The 19,927-nt window shown below is 38.5% G+C and overlaps 1 protein-coding gene across 2 annotated transcripts in view; it reads left to right on the plus strand.

Moving 5' to 3' along the window:
• The first annotated feature begins 1,106 nt into the window (after nt 1-1,106).
• The window catches only part of NTMT2 (N-terminal Xaa-Pro-Lys N-methyltransferase 2), a 29,210-nt gene continuing 10,389 nt past the window's right edge, over nt 1,107-19,927 (plus strand). Inside the window, exons 1-2 of one of the 2 annotated variants that reach the window (XM_053469409.1) lie at nt 1,107-1,375; nt 8,381-8,556. In XM_053469409.1, the coding sequence (XP_053325384.1) occupies nt 1,222-1,375; nt 8,381-8,556 (330 nt within the window). In that variant the 5' untranslated portion in view covers nt 1,107-1,221. Of the gene's footprint in view, nt 1,408-8,380; nt 8,557-19,927 lie in introns of both variants that reach the window. The other variant, XM_053469410.1, reaches the window with a different exon arrangement.

A 19,927-nucleotide genomic window follows, 5' to 3' on the forward strand; every position in this document is an offset into this window, starting at 1 on the left:
AGGCACTATCACAGGCAAGGGATAGCTGTAAACTGAGGGTTTAAATATACCTCCACTCCTAGATCCTCCTACCCACCTAATTAAGGGGGAGGAGGAAAAAAGATAAAGGTCCCTTTAAGACCCGTCATGAATATTCATGAGATAGCCGTTCGCGCATGCGATCCACACGGGGGCGCGCGTCCAGCGGCAGGACGGCAGGACGGGATTTAATATTAAAACTGATCAAATCTCCAAATCAATGTATGTTACAAAATGTCATGTGACCTTAAGATAATCAACACAACTATAACTCTTATAGAGGACTGTCAGTCAGAAATTAAACTTCTCTCCCAGTCCAAATATGTCAGTTTAGGGGTGTCCCTTGTGGGGGGTAGAAGAAATCTACAACACTCAGGTAATAAATGCCCTTGCATGTTCCATGGTGAAGAACCTAAATCATACATAATGGATTTAAACGGTGCCAAAGAGGCTATTTTACAAAAAAGAGTTGATTCTTTAGAAGATAAGGTATAAGGGTTCGAGAAAATGTTTACTTTTAGAGCTTGCATATTCTATTCTTGCCATGTAACTTGCCATGTAACTTTCTCTTTATGAATACGTCTTCCTGTTTTACCAAAAGTTCACTCATCGTCTGTTGCACCTTATTATGGAACGAGGAGTCAGATAGTTTTGCAAACACTAATTTAATAAACTCCTCCATCCCTGTGGCCACCCTATGCCCTAATACTGAAGCCCCTCATCAGACCAAGGACTGATTAAGGTTTGAGTCTTTAAAGCAGGAAACAATGGGTAGACTAGATGGGCCAAATTACTAATTTGCTGCAAAATTCTAGGTTTCTATATTTGGTAAAAAAAAAATAAAAAAAATTCCATTGCTGTTAAGTATTTTTGTGTATGATTACGTGGGACCCTGTTCAAATATGTATTGAATATATAATACTCACTTATAATACAATTTGACAAATCCAAAAATAGAATGGCTTTTTTGAATAAATTTGAATCCATTCAGGCAGCATATACTTTTACCCTTACTAAGCAGTAAACGACACGTCTGTGTTTTACTATCAGTTCCTGCCAGCAGCTGCTTACTCTGTGCTCTGAGAATATCCTAATACCAGAAGCTTCTGAGTTCTTGTTACTGGTGTAAAGTAACACACAACGCAAACTGAAAACGATGATCAACTGTGGATCAATCTTTGTACGTGTAACAGGAGTGTGAATATGGAGTACTTGGGAGCTCACCTTGCCTTCAAATCTCGTTGGCATAAAACAGATGAAGAATTATGCAGACATAGTATGTCTTTTGTTCTTCACAAGGCCATACGCACAGATTTCTTTGAGAGCTACCTCTATCTTCTTGAAAGATATCCTCTTGGTGAGTTCAGAAAAATAGAACTGAAGATTCAGGCAAGTAAAAACCAGCATAACTTTCAGGTTGATAGGGATTCCCCTGAAAATTAGTGACATTGCGTGGAAACCAAAAATATCTAGGGATATAAGTGGTTAATGTTCTAACCCCTTATATTTTCAGATTTTTCACATTTAAAGTTATGTGTTCCCTATACTGAAAGTTTTTTCTTGACATGTAACCATACTTGCCACGTTTTGTTACAGGTGCCTTGGAACATAAATAGGGCTCTCTCAGATATACAAAGCTTAAATGCAGTGCTAGCTGTGCACACTGTAATGCATTATGAATAGACAGTATTTTTTGCCAAGACAGACCCATATTTGACAGTACCAAAAAAATCAACTGTCCTGGCAACTTCAGGACTGTTTGTTGTCATTGTCAATATTTGTTATTTAATATGCTATGCTATAATAATCAAACTTGCTTAATATAAGATTAGGTTGAAATGCTGGGGCTTATTTATTAGAGGGAAAGTTGTCAGCAGATTTTGTAAAACAGTTTACTATTCATTATGAAAGGCCCTTGTGAAAATACTCCAGTGAGCAGGTCCTGAGTAACACAGAATTCAATGTGTAATGAGGCTTTAGATTTAACAATGCATTAAACAGAGCCAGCATTGTTGCCCCTTCCTAATGTATAATGAAGTAAAGGAGTTGAAACCGCAACTTTCTTGCAAACCCAGACACAGATGTAATATCGTTTTTTAAATATTCACCAACTGAATTGCTCAGCAAATAAGAACAATATTAATAATATATATGGACTGGCCAGCTACCACACAGGACAAATGCCCGACTACACGCTACACATACAGCTGTGCATATCAAGCTGCCGGCCATATCCAGCCGTCGGTCCTGTATATTGGATATGACTTAAGAGTTATATTCGGAAAGAATATTAATCATGGGTATATTGTGGCTTTGTAATATGTGATACGTTTAAGTGACATAATTATAGGAATATATTATTGATGATTCAAGCAATAAAAATTCATAAAGGCATGTCTTTTACGGTAAAGAAGAAAAACAAACACACTCTAAAACAATGACATCAGTGTAAAAGAACATTGTTGATTTTACTATTCTATACACCGCAGTAAATTGCATGACAGTAATATGGATTTGTATATGTCCATCTTTCCAACTGCTTCTTTGAATAAAAGTAAACATTTAGTAGCATTTCCTAGTTTAAAACCCCAACAAACCATATATTTAAAAAACAAATAGACAATACAGTTTATTTCAAATGGTGGTATTTTAATGCTTTCCATGCACTGATTCTACGGCCAGCCTTTGTTAAAGTTTGTGGTAGTAATTTATTTTGTGTACTTTTCACACACACATTATACTTAAGGCAGTAGCGTACCTAAGGGGGTGCCACTCCTCAGGGTGGTACCCGGTGGGCCTGGGGCTGGCTGAGCAGATGTCTTTGCGACCCGTTGGTTTTTTAGTTTTTTCCGCTTGACATACAGTTTACAAATTTGTAAAATAAATATTCTTGTCAATATTTTGTGTGTGTGTGTGTGGGGGGCATATACAGGATCCAGCCCTGGTGCCAAATACTCTAGGTACGCCCCTGACTTCAAGTATGAATTTACAGCTCCTGCTATATGTCAATGCCAAACACCCAACATTTCCTGAGTACAATGATACCACCAACGCATACGTTTGTTGGCTTGTTTGGAGGCTAAACGAATTTCTACATCGGTCATCCTGCACCCATGTCCTACTTGGTGGCCAGTTCAATTTACCCTCCAAAATCCATATATTTTTGGAAACTAGACAACCCAGGGTATGTCAAGTGCTGGTATTTTAACACTTTCTATGCACTTATTCTACAACCAGCCTTTATGGTGGGAATTTTCATTACACAAAAAAATAGTACCAGAAGCTTTGGTAAAGCCTGGTGGTAGTAGTAGTGCATGGAGAGTATTAAAATACCACCATTTCTTGTCCATGAAATAAGCATCTCCAGAAAGAAACACAATTTTATGTTTAGCAGTATCACCCAAGTTAGTGCAGTTGTGCCAATTCACTGTTCATTGAGGTGGACCAATAATAGCAAGTTTCTTCAAAGTGAAGGTTGAGGCTGGCTTAGCCCTGTATAATGCATAATTCAGTTGGTGAGGAGACTTTGGGTAGCTCTCACTGATTTAACTTTATATTATAAATAAATTGAGTTTGCTGTTACATACACTTTAAAAATCAAGGCCACTAAAGATGTACTAAAGCAAATATTAAGCACAAATAAATTATAAAATGTATTTTTTTTATTTTTTTGCAAAACCTGATCAGTATTTTAAAACAATATATAAATATTCCTGTTTAATTTTACTGATTTCAATTGAATTAGGGGCATTTAGGGTACTCAGGGGAAGGTTGACAAGTGGGCACATAGGCACAGTTGGCCCTTGAACAACTTAAGGCAGAATGTACATCCCAAGTGAATCATTTCTATGTACCTTTTTATTGCTTTCTTTTCTCTAACTATGCTCTGTACAGGACTGAATGGTGCCAGCCACCCCCCCCCCCCCGGTGAATAAAAGATGATAGAGTAAGCACCTGCCAAGATCAAACTATTTCAAGATGCCATTCCTAACATGGCATTAGCTTTGCAAATGATTAATTCATAGTTACAGCATACCAAGTGCATTTGCAAGAGAGAGTAACACTTCAATATAAATTCAACTAATGTGAAATGTTCATCATGATTTGCCATACATGCATTTGTTGGCCAGCTAGCTCTTCTGAATACACCAAGACGCCAAACAGAATTCAGGTGTGATTAATGAAATGTACACACCTCCCCCAGGTTAGCCCCCCCATATTAAGAATTTTTACAAAAGATCATTGCATTTGTTAGATCTTTGTTAGATCAGGTTTGATCAACTGTTTTTTTGGTTAGATCTACTCTAAAATAGACAATATTAACAATCTTTTTCAGGGGGGGCTAACCCGTTGCCAGCCCCCCCTCAACAAAAATTTCAACAAAATGTTACTGATTATGATAGCTCCGCGTTAGATCAGGTTTGATCAGACAACATTTTTGTTAGATCTAGTCTAATTACTAAGATGTTGCATATTTAATCCAATTGAAATTTGGATTTTTTTAATGGATTTTGGTAGATATTCGTTAGATCCGGTTAGATCAACTGTTTTTTTCATTAGATCTATGACGCAGGAGGCGGTATTCACAATCCTATTTTGTGTGCAGGGGGTGGGTATACATATGGGCTGGCCCCCCAACTGAAATTTGGATTTTTTTATGGATCTTGGTAGATATTCATTAGATCCGGTTAGATTAACTGTTATTTTCGTTAGATCTATCACGCAGGAGGCGGTATTCACAATCCTATTTTGTGTGCGGGGGGTGGGTATACATATGGGCTGGCCCCCCCTCAACTGAAATGTGGAAATTTTTTTATGGATTTTGGTAGATATTTCTTAGATCCGGTTAGATCAACTGTTTTTTCCGTTAGATCTATCACGCCGGAGGCGGTATTCACAATCCTATTTTGTGTGCGGGGGATGGGTATACATACGAGTTGGCCCCCCTCAACTGAAATTTGGATTTTTTTTAATGGATTTTGTTAGATATTCGTTAGATCCGGTTAGATCAACTGTTTTTTTTCGTTAGATCTATCACGCAGGAGAAGTTATTCACAATCCTATTTTGTGTGTGGGGGATGGGTATACATACGAGTTGGCCCCCCTCAACTTAAATTTGGATTTTTTTAATGGATTTTGGTAGATATTCATTAGATCCGGTTAGATCAACTGTTTTTTTGTTAGATCTATCACACAGGAGGTGGTATTCACAATCCTATTTTGTGTGCGGGGGATGGGTATACATACGAGTTGGCCCCCCCTCAACTGAAATTTGGATTTTTTTTATGGATTTTGGTAGATATTCGTTAGATCTGGTTAGATGAACAGTTTTTTTCGTTAGATCTATCACGCAGGAGGCGGTATTCACAATCCTATTTTGTGTGCGGGGGATGGGTATACATACGAGTTGGCCCCCCCTCAACTGAAATTTGGATTTTTTTTATGGATTTTGGTAGATATTCGTTAGATCTGGTTAGATGAACAGTTTTTTTCGTTAGATCTATGACGCAGGAGGCGGTATTCACAATCCTATTTTGTGTGCGGGGAGGATAGGTTTTATTTCCTAAATGCTTTATTTCCTATCTTTTAGCTTTGTATAGCGTTTCCAGGCCCGGCCTTAGGTGTTCAGGCGCCCTGTGCGGACCACCCCCGAATTTCATGGAACAGAAGTAGAGCTAAGCAGGACATAAATTCCAAATTTCAGTTGGAGGGGCAACCCATATGTATTCCCATCCTCCTGCATACAAAATAGGATTGTGAATACCACCTCCTGTGTGATAGATCTAATGAAAAAAAACATTTGATCTAACCGAATCTAAAGATTATCTACCAAAATCAATAATAAAAAAAATAAAAAATCAGTTGGGGGGGCAACCCGTATGTATTCCCATCCCTTGCACACAAAATAGGATTGTGAATACCGCCTCCTGCGTGATAGATCTAACGAAAAAAACTGTTGATCTTACTGGATTTAACGAGTATCTACCAAAATCCATTAAAAAAGTTCAAAATTTCAGGAGGGGGGCCAACCCGTATGTATACTCATCCTCCGCACACAAAATAGGATTGTGAATACCGCCACCTGCGTGGTAGATCTAATAAAAAAAACAGTTGATCTTATCAGATCTAATGAATATCCACCAAAATCCATTAAAAAATTCCAAATTTCAGTTGAGGGGGGCCAACCCGTATGTATTCTCATCCCCCGCACACAAAATAGGATTGTGAATACCGCCACCTGCGTGGTAGATCTAATAAAAAAACAGTTGATCTTATCAGATCTAATGAATATCCACCAAAATCCATTAAAAAATTCCAAATTTCAGTTGAGGGGGGCCAACCCGTATGTATTCTCATCCCCCGCACACAAAATAGGATTGTGAATACCGCCTCCTGCCTGATAGATCTAACGGGAAAAAAAAGTTTATCTTACCGGATCTAACGAATATCTAACAAAATCCATAAAAAAAAATCCAAATTTCAGTTGAGGGGGGCCAACTCGTATGTATACCCATCCCCCGCACACAAAATAGCATTGTGAATACTGCCTCCTGCGTGATAGATCTAACGAAAAAAACAGTTGATTTTACCGGATCTAACGAATATCTACCAAAATCCATTAAAAAAGTTCCAAATTTCAGTTGAGGGGGGGGCAACTCGTATGTATACCCATCCCCCGCCCACCAGCCCCCCTCATTAAATATGCAATATCTCAGTAATTAGACTAGATCTAACAAACATTTTGTCTGATCAAACCTGATCTAACGCGGAGCTATCATAATCAGTAACATTTTGTTTAAATTTTTGTTGAGGGGGGGCTGGCTACGGGTTAGCCCCCCCTGAAAAAGATTGTTAATATTGCCTATTTTAGAGTAGATCTTTTGTAAAACTTGTTAATATGGGGGGGGGGGCTACACCGGGGGAGGTAATGGACACTCTGTTAGGACAGTGATTGATTGGTTAAGGAGTATTTAATTTTAGTGTAGGATATATTGCTTGCTTCTCTGAACAGGTGGTTTTCAGAGAGCATTCCAAGAGTGAAAAAATTTAGAGGAGTGACAAAAAGACGTAAGATGTTCCAGAGAATAAGTACAACTCCTAAAGGAAGAAATGATTGCAGCTTAGGCAAGATACATGTCATAGCAAAGAGAAGAGGGCAGTTGAGAGAGTATTTGGGAATTATTTGGGAAGATCTTAATATGCAAATCTGTTTTTGCTGTTACTTTGATATCAAACATCAAACGTGAGTAATTCCACATCCAAAGAAACTTGCGATACCTTTAATTCAGGCATGTCCAAAGTCCGGCCCGAGGGCCAATCGCGGCCCGCGTTCCGGACTGATAAGGCCCCACAGATAAGTTGCCCAAATATAGATCTGTTTTTTTGATATTAAAGGCTGAGTGATTTAACACCTGTTTATATTTGTCATCCAAGTCACAAAATGAAAAGTATTCCGTTTTCAATAAACTTTGCATAAAATAGTTAATTTGCTTTTACTTTTAATGGTTCAAAGGATGTCAGGCAAAATGGTCGGCCCTCGCACATGTTCACTTCATCAAATCTGGCACTCTTCGAAAAAAGTTTGGACATGCCTGCTTTAATTGGACCACTTTCATATATAGAGTGAAAACCCAAACCTCTTTAGACTAAATCCTTTCGGAACAATATGATAATATCCACTTCTGTGTAAAGTCATTGTTTGTGAAGTTCTTACTATTTATATATGGTGAAAGTGGAGAAAGTATCCATTAGTTGTTATGGTGATCTTGACTGATGTGTTATGAATACCATAATGCTATGCGGTAAAGCCTATATGAACACACACTATAATGCTTGTGAGTAATGTCAGTTGAGATAATAGGGTAAGAATTGAAGCTAGACTGCTATCATGTAAGCATATTTCTATACTGAAGAGGACATAGTCATAAGCTAGAGGGGCAAAGGTTTAATGGTAACATCAGAAAATATTACTTAACGGAAAGGGTAGTGGACGCATGGAATAGCCTTCAAGCAGAAGTGGTAGCTGTTAATACAGTAAAGGCATTTAACCAAGCATGGGATAGGCATAATGCCAAGCTAGATATAGGATAAGGGCAGTTACTAAAGGAAATTACTCAGAGGTTGGGAAAACTGGATGGGCCTACTGGTTCTTATCTGCTGTCACTTTCTATGTTTCTAAGTTAACTGCTGCTTATGATGTCCAGCACTAGCACATATCAATCGAGAATGCCTCCCTTAACTATAACCAAAAAAAATATAGGCCAGAGCAAAGCTTTATTTTTATAATTTCATTGTGATTTTGTCACTGTGTAAATACAGTTTGCAGTGGGTATTTATCTTATATTTTGTCTCTTTTTCTCAGTGAAACTTTATGCTCTGACAAGTGAAGTAATAGATGGCGAGATGCAGTTTTATGCTAGAGCAAGAAATTTCTACAGAGATGTGTCTGCAACTGAAGAAGGCATGATGGGGGATTTCTCTGACCTTTCCAATACAGATATAGAGTTCTCTAGTGAGTTCCTGAGAAAGTTCATAGGGGTAAGTGTAAAGATTTTGATGCAAAACTAAATATAATGTGTTCATAAGGCAATTCATGAGCTTGTAAGGGACATAACCAAAGCTTAATAAATAAAGACACATGGCAACAAACTTGGATAAAACAGGCTGTGGTCTTTTATTTAGTTTACCAACAAAACAATAACCAAAGACTTAACCACCTAATAACTTAACAGAATCTTGTCAACTGCCCTATAAGCCAGAAAACATCACATTACACCTTAACAATTCACCCCTTGCTTTGAAGAGGGTAACTTTATCCCAACAAAAGTCACAACAACGTATTTATACTGTATAATAACATCCATAAATAATACATTATGGGTGGGCGGGAGGAGGCATGTTTATCAGCTCTTCCATTATGTCTTCAGCTCACCTTCCTTGCTCACCAGACTTAAGGTTAGTGCAGACAGCTTAGCTGTTTGCTTTAGACAATGACACTCAGTCTCATAATGCCCATAGCGCATCACGAGCCATTTGAGACAGCCAAAAACCCCCCCCAAAAAACAGTAAAGCAGGGCTTTGTCAGTCCAGATTTAAAACTTTTATTTACAGCTATTGTATCAATTTTTAGTCAGTCAATAATTAACACATATAAAATAGTCATATAATGTTAGTGGTATAAAAGGGAGATCACAAAAGTAAATTCATAATCCACTTGTATATAATTTCACCCTGTTAAATGCTTTGTGTGATTTGTGTATTTTTTTTATATAAAACCAGTGTATATGCTGTGCAGTAGAATCTTTAAATTAATTAATTTAATAGACACCGTAACAAAGAATGTATATTAAACAATTTAATATTTTTAAGATGTATTGTACCCTATTGCTAAACCCACAACAGCTCCAGAAGGAATTCTCTTAGTTCTTTGATTTACTTAAACAATGTAGTCATTCCAGAATCACTCTTGATGAGTCTATTTATAACCATTTGCACCAAACTGTCTGCTTAAGCTGACATTAGAGATAGAGTGTAAAGGCATCATCTCTCATCATCAAAAGAGGATATGCTTAGAGGCTTGAGCCAGATCTGGTCTAATTTTATCTGCGGAGTGTTCAGAGAAGGTTTAATAATCTGGGTTATAATTAAGTGTCATCATTAACACGATTTATGTCAGATGAGATAGTTTATCTTCACTACTGTATTGATGCACTGCAATCCAATATAACCAAAATGTCTCACTTGAAATGCACAGTCATGCTAAAAATGCTTTTGCCATAAAGTGGACATAATATTGTCATCAGCAGCTAAACTGCCCTTTGCACATTTTTATTTGTTTTCTGGGACTCATGATAGCAGAGTTCTCCCACTTTTCAGTGTTAAAAGCTACAATGTTTCACAGCTAAGAAGATGAATCATGATTGAAACGATTTTGTTCCAGTGAGTGCCAGGAGATAAACAAGGGAAGGCCCTCTTAGCTGGGAATAACCCTTGTAATGTGGGCACTGTTTTCATGGCCGCCATCAGAAGTTTTAGGTCTCCTTACAGAACAAACGGTCTGGGCCTCCCTCCCCAAACCATCCTACCTCTACACACCATCAGGATTTTCTCTTCTACTCATGTTTCTTTGTAGTTTGTCTGCGACATCTTTGCCACTAAAACGTCATTAAAGCATTGTGGATGACTAACAATGCTTCTACCATTGAGGGCTAGGGGGACCCCATTTTTATTTCTGCCATCACATACATACATTGTACATATAACTACATTTTATATTATATAAATTATTAGGAACCATGCTGATTTCAGATTTAAAAATATATATTATAAAATTTCCACTACCAGAAATAAGCAGTCTCATATAATTAACTACCTCCATTACCAGACATGAGCAGTCTGATACAATTAACCCCCTTCATTGCAAGACATGAGCAGCTTCAAACAATTAACCCCCTCTATTATCAGACATTACACACACATTCAGACAAACACAGTCGCATATATAGACATATCACACATGCAGTGGGTTTCTTACCTGGTGCTGGCTGCAGCTTGTGCCATCTTAGCTACTCAGGAAAGTTGATAAGTCTGGACCAGTGGTCCAGTGCAGAGAGTTTTTATTTTTTTTATTTTTTTACAACAACTTACCTTAGAACTGTAATGGTTGTACCCCAACCACTAAATCGAGGCAACAATTCATGTATTACTAATTATTAGCATTATTATTTTTATTAATATTAGAAAAATAGAATTTTACATCAGATAAATATCTGCCCATTTAGTCAGCCCAATTTACCTGATGTAAAGAATCAGACCTTAATCAATCAGTGCTTGGTCTTATCTTCAGAATTCAGGATAGCTTTATGCCTGTCCCATGCATGTTTAAGTTTGCTCACTGTTTTAAACTTTACCAGATTTGCAGGGAGGCTGTTCCACCTGTTCACCACCATCTCAGTAAAGTACAATTTCCTTACATTACCTTTAAGCCGCTGACCCTCTAGTTTTAGATTATGACCTCTTGTTCTCACATTTTGCCTCCTTTGAAATAAACTTTCCTCTTCTACTTTGTTATCAATTTAAATCTGTCTGTCACCTCTGCTGTTTCTATTTTCTCCAAGCTATACATAGCTTGGAGTATTTAGTATTTTTTTGGTAATTGTTATCCTGCAAAACACTGACCTTTATAGTAGCCTTCCTCTGCTCTCCCACTTTCTCATATGTCAATTGTATATGAGGTTTGACCAGATATCTGTTAAGAGCCATAATCACCTAATTTAGGTCCCTCTCTTCTGTTGTCACTGATAGAACTGTGCAGCCAATGCTATATTCTGTTTTGGGATTTGCATTATTTTACATTTAGCAACATTACAGCTGCCACATGCTAAACCATTCTTTTAATTTACTTAATTATTTGGCTTGTTCCACCTTAATGTCTACCCTGTTCCAGACCATTGTATCATCTGCAAAAACCAGTACTGGTTCCTGAGGTACTCGACTAGTAACAAAACCTTCCTTTGAATATTAATATCACTAGCTACAACCTTCTGGCTCCTGTCACTCAACCATTGCCTTACAATCCAAACATTGCAATACATTTTTGAGGGGCAGGGCCAAATATCTCACTGATATATAGAAAGGCTATATCTACTGCTCTTCTCTAGTCTATTATTTATTAACCTAATAAAAAAATGCATTAATTTCATGCCATTTCCGCAAACTACGGTATTTACATTCATATATTTAATAATCCTTTCTTTTGGCATGGTTTCCATTAATTTTATAACTACTTATTTAAGACTCATTGGCATACCTGGGTACTCTCCAGGGTTGACCCGGAGAATGCCGGGTGAGCGCTGCTCCTCCGGTTCTCCGGGTCAAGACCTGAATTATCCGGTTCGCGGGAGCGGGGTCTTGACATGCCCCGCTCCCCGCCCATTTTGGTCTGTAGTTGGTGGAGTCTTCCTTGCTACCCTTTTTGCAAAATCATAGTACAATTGACAACTTCCAGGTTTCTGGAACTACTCCTGTCAGTAGCAACTGGTTAAATAAATCTGCTCGCGGTTTTGCCAGCTCTTTAAGTAACTTTGCATGTATCCCATCTGGTCCCATGGATTTGTCCGTTTTTACTCATGTATCCCCTTAACAACAATCCATTTAGCGTTATTTGCCGTTGATCGCGGCATCACGGTTTTCCTGGAAGCCTCACAAGTGAGACTGTCCAGGCAAACCAAAAAAAAGTTTTTCAGCCCTTCCGATCACTGTGATTCACGGAGATCTTTGGTTTAAACAACAGGCCTGTGATGCAAATCACCGGTCTGTTAAACACGCCCCGAGCCAGATGCAACTCTGGTGAGGGGCATTCCAGGCTGCCTCTTCATTGAGGGGCTTCACAACCTCCCAATCACCGTGATTCACAGTGAATCGCGGCGATCGGTGGGTTAAACGACCTTTGCCAGATATAACAGCCGTACACACTTCTTGTTCTGAATGTTCTTCCCAACACTGTTGCAGAAGTTCCCACAAATGTGTTGCACTTGTAGGTTGCTTTGCTTTCACCGTAATGAAGTCTGGAGACTGTGCTGGCCTTTCCATGATTTGAAGCCTGGAGGTATGTTGTGGGTCATTATCTTGCTGTTTGATGAACTGCTGACCAACTAGTATGCAAATATCAAACAGTGGGCAAGACCCTGGAAAATTTCTATAAATTTCAATGGACTTTAAATATTTAGGTATCAAAGAATATGCAAACTATATGCTCCTTAAATGTAGATATAATCTGGAAGCAAATAAGAGAGGTCTTGCAGAAGTGAAAAGTGGATGAGTGGGATGGCCACCGTGAAGATGTCAATCCTACTGAAATTTCTATACCTGTACCTTGTAAAAATTCCTAAGCATTTACTTGTTTGTATTCAAAATGCCCTTACTGGCTTCATTAAGATTCAAGGTAAATCTTGAGTGGCGAAAATGATCTTATATACCCAAAGATTGCAAGATGGGTTAGGAGTACCATATTTAGAATACTATTCATTAGCCTGTGCCTGTGAAATAGCTCCATCATGGGTAGCACAAGAAAATGGGGAACAGGGTCAATAATTAGTTGCCCAGTTGCTTTACTTTCCAAGGCCGGAGAGGCCAAGGTTAGTCATCATGTTGCCCTCAACATTTGCCATCAAGGTTTGGGACCAAGTAGCGCAAAGGGTTCCATATTTGAGACAAATAACTGTAGGTACACCTATTATGTCTCTAGAGGTTAAGATAGAATATAAGGGACCAGGCAGATACAGAAAAAAAGTAAAATATAAAGACCCCTTTATTAAGGCAAAAGCAAGGTAACAAAATAGGGATCCAAAAGACATAATCCAATAAACAAGCTGGAGTAAGCAAACAAAGCGAGTAATCAAACTAGCTGGGGTCAGGTGTATGGAGATCAGCGAAGTCAGGGTATGGAAGTCAGGGAACAGGAACCAGGAGGGAAGTCAGGCAAAGCCAGGTCATACATGGGAACACAGAATACTAAGGAATGCATTTGATAGCGGCTAAATCCTATCTATTAACTTAGGTTGTTATCTTAATATATTGGCATAATATATATTGATATAATCAGAAATCTCGATTTTGGGTTAGGAATAGAGTAGAGGACAGAGACAACTGTTGGCTGATCTCATTTACCCCTGTAAAGGACAAAATTTAACTTTTTGTTTATATCTTTTCGCTATTATAAATGACAGCTTTTTGCTGAGGTTTATATAAGACGGAGATTTCAATTGCAATATGACTCACTTATTGATTTGTTCTAATGTATTGTACCTTATTATGCATTAAGGTGTACTTTCATTTTCGTTTAACTCTTAATAAATTATCAAAAAATAAAAATAAAAATTATTTCAGAATCTTCCATACATGGTAGCTGAACTGAAAGCTATTATTAGTATTAGCTAGTAAAGACAAATAAGTCGATGGGGCCTGATGGGATAAACCCAAAGTTATTAAAAGAGCTTAATGATGTGCTAGCAAACTCATTGGTTATTTAACCAATCATTGTTAACAGGAGTAGTCCCAGAAGATTCGAAATTAGCAAATGCTGGGCAACTATAGGCCAGTAAGTCTTACATTAGTAGTGAGGAAATTAGTCTTAAAGCATAAGGATTGTTGAACATCTAACTTCACATGGATTTCAAGATCAGAAACAGCATTGCTTTAACTTTAGGAAGACCATGCCAAACTAATCCTATTGTTTTTTTTTGTTTGGGTGACTAAAATAATAGATTCAGGGGGTGCAATAGGCATTGCTTACCTAGATTCAGTAGGGCTTTATGACACTGTACCACATAGAAGACGTATCAATAACCTCCAATCTTTAAGTTTAGAACCCAATGGTTTAGGCCAGGGGTACCGTTTGGTAGTGGTATGCCAAAGTAAAACCTTCAAGTCCCTTGGTGTGTCGGCAATAATTTCAAACAGGAGCGAATAGTTGAGAAAGTAAATATTTTATTTATGATAACAAATACAAATAAATCATATGTCTTTTGAAAGAACATAAGTTTTAAAGACAATTAACAGCGAATCATATTAATTTGTCTTTTCCTTTTAATGTCATTTTTAATTAGATTTACACTTGCTGAAAATATATATATATTTATTATTTATAATAATAACAAAGCACACAAAACAACAAACTTTTTTGTTAAAGAAAACTTAGTGAGATCCTTGCCCTTGCTTAGTCAGGAACATACTGCGTAACTTTACGTTTCACACAGGCTTCAGAATGAGCAGTTGTGAGACGGCTTTGATGAGGATTCAAAATGATCTTCATGTGTGAAAATATTTGCTCACAGATATATGTTGATCCAAAGGCTGAAAGCAACGCAAATGCAACTTTCTTCAAGCAAATACATTTTTCAGGTAGATTGGTCCAGCACTGCGATATGGCAGGTGATCTATCTGTGCAATTTCCCTCCAGAGATTTCCGCAGTTCTGTGAATTTTGTTCTCCATAACCCTTAAATTCAATATGCTCAAAATCATCAACATCCATCCATTCAAAAAGAGTTAGATCAGATTGGATGGATTCCATTAAGTCGGGCTTGATAAGGAAAGAAAAAGTTGGCCCATGGGTCTGAAAATCTTGTTCTGTGAATTCTTTTGTCAGCGCCTCAATGTACTCTTGCAATTCTTCCGAGTTGAATGGAAAATTTGCTGAATGTGCTTTTACACTGTGAAAATACTTGTATGTCTCAGTAGTGATATCACGACAATAGACATTCAGTTTTTCCATGAAGCCTTGCCAGTATTCATTAGGATGAAGGACAGTTTGTCCTTCTCTCTGCAATTGTAAATGCAGGTCATTCAGGTGTGCGGTTATATCAGCCAGGAACATAAGCTTGCAAAGCCAGTTGATATCGCTTAGTTTGGGGAAATTATAACCTTTTTCACTGGTGGAACTCTTGATCTCCCCCAAGCATGCTACAAATCTGTTCAATACCTTGCCCGGCTGAGCCAACGAACATTATTGTACAGAGGGAGATCTGAATACAAACTCTCCAGTTCCTCCAGTAAGGACCTGAACTGTTTGTGGGTTAATGAAAGTGACTAAAACATTTACAATTTTCATAACTGTTTCCATCACAAAGTTCAAGGATGAAGATGAGATTTTTGCACACAAACTCTCTTGATGAATTATGCAGTGAAAGTTCAGTATTGGACGACCAATCCGTTCTTGGAGAAGTTTTACAAATCCTTTGTTTTTTCCAACCATAGCTGGTGCACACAATGTCCTCTCCCTTTGTTCGTTCATAAATTCTTCATAAATGTGATCATTTTCGCAGTAGCAAGACGAGCCATGTCATTTACATCTACACTTTCATCCACAGCGACACTTAAGACAATAACATCTTTTAACCCCTTAACGACAATTGCCGGTCCTGGCACGACACGGAAAAGCATGTGCTTTACGACAATTGACGTGCCAGGACCGGCACGTCTTTAAACGGGTGCAGAAAGCGATCTACTTTCGCACAGTGTGATTAGTAAAAATAAATTAAAAAATAAAATTAATAATAATTAGAAAAAAATAGTAAAAAACCAGTAAAATGTAAAAATCATTTCCCACTGATGTCACTATCAGGGGAACCTCCAAGTTGAAAAAAAATGTTAAAAAAAAATTAAAAAAAGGCAAAAAAAATAAATAAAATATATATATAAAAAATATATTTTTGTGAGCAAGTCCTAAAATTAGCATATTAGCTTAAAACAATTCTCGCATGGAAAGAGTTAAAATACTGGCATATTAAATGCCCGTGGGGTGTCTACTTTTAAAAAAGGTATGATTTGATGGGGTAAATTGAATTGGCCGGGTTCAACAATGTCCCAATTAACACCGGGGGAAGGATGGCCACACATCTAATTTCCAATTAGAAAAATGCACACGTACCAAATGTGGCCTTTTAGTTCCCCCAAAAAATGACAAACCCATGCATGTGGGGTATCACTGCATTCAGGAGATGTTGCTGAACACATTATGGGGTGTCGTGTGACAGCGGCATATACCAGGAGCTGTAAATTCATACATAAAGTAGGTGTGTGTGTGGGAAAAATACACACAAAAGAATACTACTGCAAACTTTGAAACAATGCTGGTGGTAAAATGTGTGCATGCAAAGAGTTAAAATACCAGCATTTAAAATACCCTGGGGTGTCTAGTTTTCAAAAATATATGGTTTTGTTGGGCACACTGAAATTGCCCGGCTCAAAGATGTACCAAATAGGGCATGGGCAGTGGATCCCCAAATGCCAAAGTTCAACATTGAAAAATGTGCATGCCCCAAATGTGGCCCTTTTGCCCCCAAACAGCCAGGCAAAATCATTTATGTGGGGTATCACTGCGCTCAGGAGATGTTGCTGAACACATATTGGGGTGTTTTGTGATAGTGACATAAACGAGAACATTTTAATTCATACCTGAAATAAAATGTGTGTGACAAAACAAATGCAAAAAAATGACTACCACAAAGTTTGACAAAGACTGGTGGTAGATATGGTGCATGGAAAGAGTTAAAATACTAGCATTTGAAATACCCTGGGGTGTCTAGTTTTCAAAAATATATGGGTTTATTGGGCACACTGAAATGGCCCGGCTCAAAGATGTACCAAATAGGGCATGGGCAGTGGATCCCCAAATGCCAAAGTTCAACATTGAAAAATGTGCATGCCCCAAATGTGGCCCTTTTGCCCCCAAACAGCCAGGCAAAATCATTCATGTGGGGTATCACTGTGCTCAGGAGATGTTGCTGAACACATATTGGGGTGTTTTGTGTTAGTGACATAAACGAGAACATTTTAATTCATACCTGAAATAAAATGTGTGTGGCAAAACAAATGCAAAAAAATGACTACCATAAAGTTTGACATAGGCTGCTGAAGAGTGCATGGAAAGAGTTAAAAAACCAGCATTTGAAATACCCTGGGGTGTCTAGTTTTCAAAAATATATGATTTGATGGGGTAAATTGCATTGGCCGGGTTCAAAGATACCCGAAATGGCACATGGGGGGAAGAATTACCAGATTTGGAAAAAATGGCTTTGAAATAGCAAAACGCTACCTGTACTTATTGCCCCATAATGGGTAGAAAAAAGCAAAAAAACATAAAAACATTGGGTATTTCCAGACTCAGGACAAATAGTAGAATCTATTTAGCAGGTTTTTTCATTACCTTTTATAGATGAGTAAAAGATTTTTCAACTAAAAGTTAGAAACAGTCATTTTTTTCTAAATTTTTCACCATATTTTATACTTTTTTTAATAGTAAATAATATGATACAATCAAAACAATGTCATCTAAAGAAAGCCCTTCTTGTCCTGAAAAAAACAATATCTAATGTGTGTGGGTTCAGTAAACGGGAAAGAAGAAAACTACAGCTAAACACAAGCAGCGCAGAAATGTTAAAAAGACCATTGTCACGAAGGGTACAAAAAGTAAAATCAGCCTTTGTCACGAAGGGGTTAAACTTCTTCTCTGCTTGTCTTGTATATCGTCCGTCATTTTGGTCACTCGTCTTTCTATTGTTCTTGCAGAAACGGGTATATCTTTTAACCGAGATAAGATTGTATCTCTATTAGGTAAATCACCAAATAAAACTTCAGCACTGTTTATAAAGGCTTCTTTAATATACCGTATTTGCTCGATTATAAGACGACCCTGATTATAAGACGACCCCCCAAAATCTGATTATTAACTTAGGAAAAAAAGAAAAAGCCTGAATATAAGACGACCCCAAAGGAAAAAAGTTTTACCAGTAAATGTTAATTCATGTAAACTATTTTTTTTAATAAAAGCTATGATTGAGAAAAATATTTTTTTGTTTTTATTTCTTGTATTTTCCAACCTGTCCCCCAGTTACGCACATCTGCCCCCAGGCTTGCCACTCCAATATGGCACTGTGGCCCATGATATGCCTTTTAACCCTCTATATGCCACTGTGCCCCATGGTATGCCTTTTGACCCCCTATGTGCCACTCTGCCTCCAGAAATGTCTTATACCCCTATATCCCATTCTGGCATTTAGGGGGTTAAAATGCATATTATGGGACAGAGTGGCATATAGGGAGGTATAAGGCATTTCAGGAGGCAGAGTGGCATTAAGGGAGTTAAAAGGCATTGTATAGAGCACTCTGCCTCCAGAAATGCCTTATACCCCTATATGCCACTCTGGCATTTAGGGGGTTAAAAGGCATATTATGGGGCAGAGTGGCATATAGGGAGGTATAAGGCATTTCAGGAGACAGAGTGCTCTATTAAATGCCCCCTTAACGCCACTCCAGAAATGCCCTATGCCCCCATTTAACACACACACACCCTATACCCTCATGATAACACACACACACACTCTCTCTCTCCCCCCCTCTCTCACCCCCCTTCCCTCTCTCTCACCCCCCTTCCCCCTCTCAGCCCTCTCTTACCGGTGCGTCCAGCCGGGGCAGCGGGTTGACGTCGCCTTCCGCTGCAGCTGGAAGGAGGTGGAGTTGGCAGCGGGGGTTTGTATGCGTCCGTTGCGTATACTTTCCCCGGCTGTCAGAGATCAGAGTTCCCCGCACCGGTGCGGGGAACTCTGATCTCTGACAATCGGGGAAGGTCTACGCGACGGACGCAGACAACCCCCGCTGCTAGCCACACCTCCTTCCGGCTGCAGGGGACGTTGTCTACGCGGATCGCGTAGACGTCAACCCGCTGCCCCGGCAATACAGCAGGAAGCACCAGTAAGTGTGTGTATGATGGGGGGGGGGCGGGGTGAGACAGGAGGATCCAGGTCCCCTGCAGCGGTGCGGGGGATCTGGATCTTAGTATCCTAATCAGACCTCTATTTGAGGTCTGATTAGAAGACGACCCCGATTAGAAGACGAGGGGTATTTTTCAGAGCATTTGCTCTGAAAAAAACCTCGTCTTATAATCGAGCAAATACGGTATTCACCATCTGTGAAAGGTTTCCCTTTTCTTGCTACTACATTCAGTAGCTTTATTCTTTGCTCCAATTACTTGGCTGAATATACTTGCTTGTTTTTTTATATCCCGAAACTGCTCTTTTGATGGCTTCCATTTTATCATCCATGTCATTACATGATTCGTGTTTGGTTAGAAAATGTCTTTTAACACTTGATGTTCGGCAAAACAACGCTTTCACAGCATACCGCACACACAACACGATCTGTTTGCTGTATAACTCCATATTCCCCAGTCCATGAAGGTTGAAAAGTACAGATGTCAAGCTTTTTCTTTTTGCTGGTAGACATTTTAGCACACGTGGAAGCAGGATTTGAAATCTAAAGTTGAGATGTGGGGAGGACTGTTCTTGCAAACACTGTGATTGCTCTCTGTGGATCCTGCAATAAGCAAAAAAAATTGTTTGCAAATTTTCATT

The sequence above is a fragment of the Spea bombifrons genome, chromosome 6 (genome assembly GCF_027358695.1).
Source record: "Spea bombifrons isolate aSpeBom1 chromosome 6, aSpeBom1.2.pri, whole genome shotgun sequence".
Taxonomy (NCBI): Eukaryota; Metazoa; Chordata; class Amphibia; order Anura; family Pelobatidae; genus Spea; species Spea bombifrons.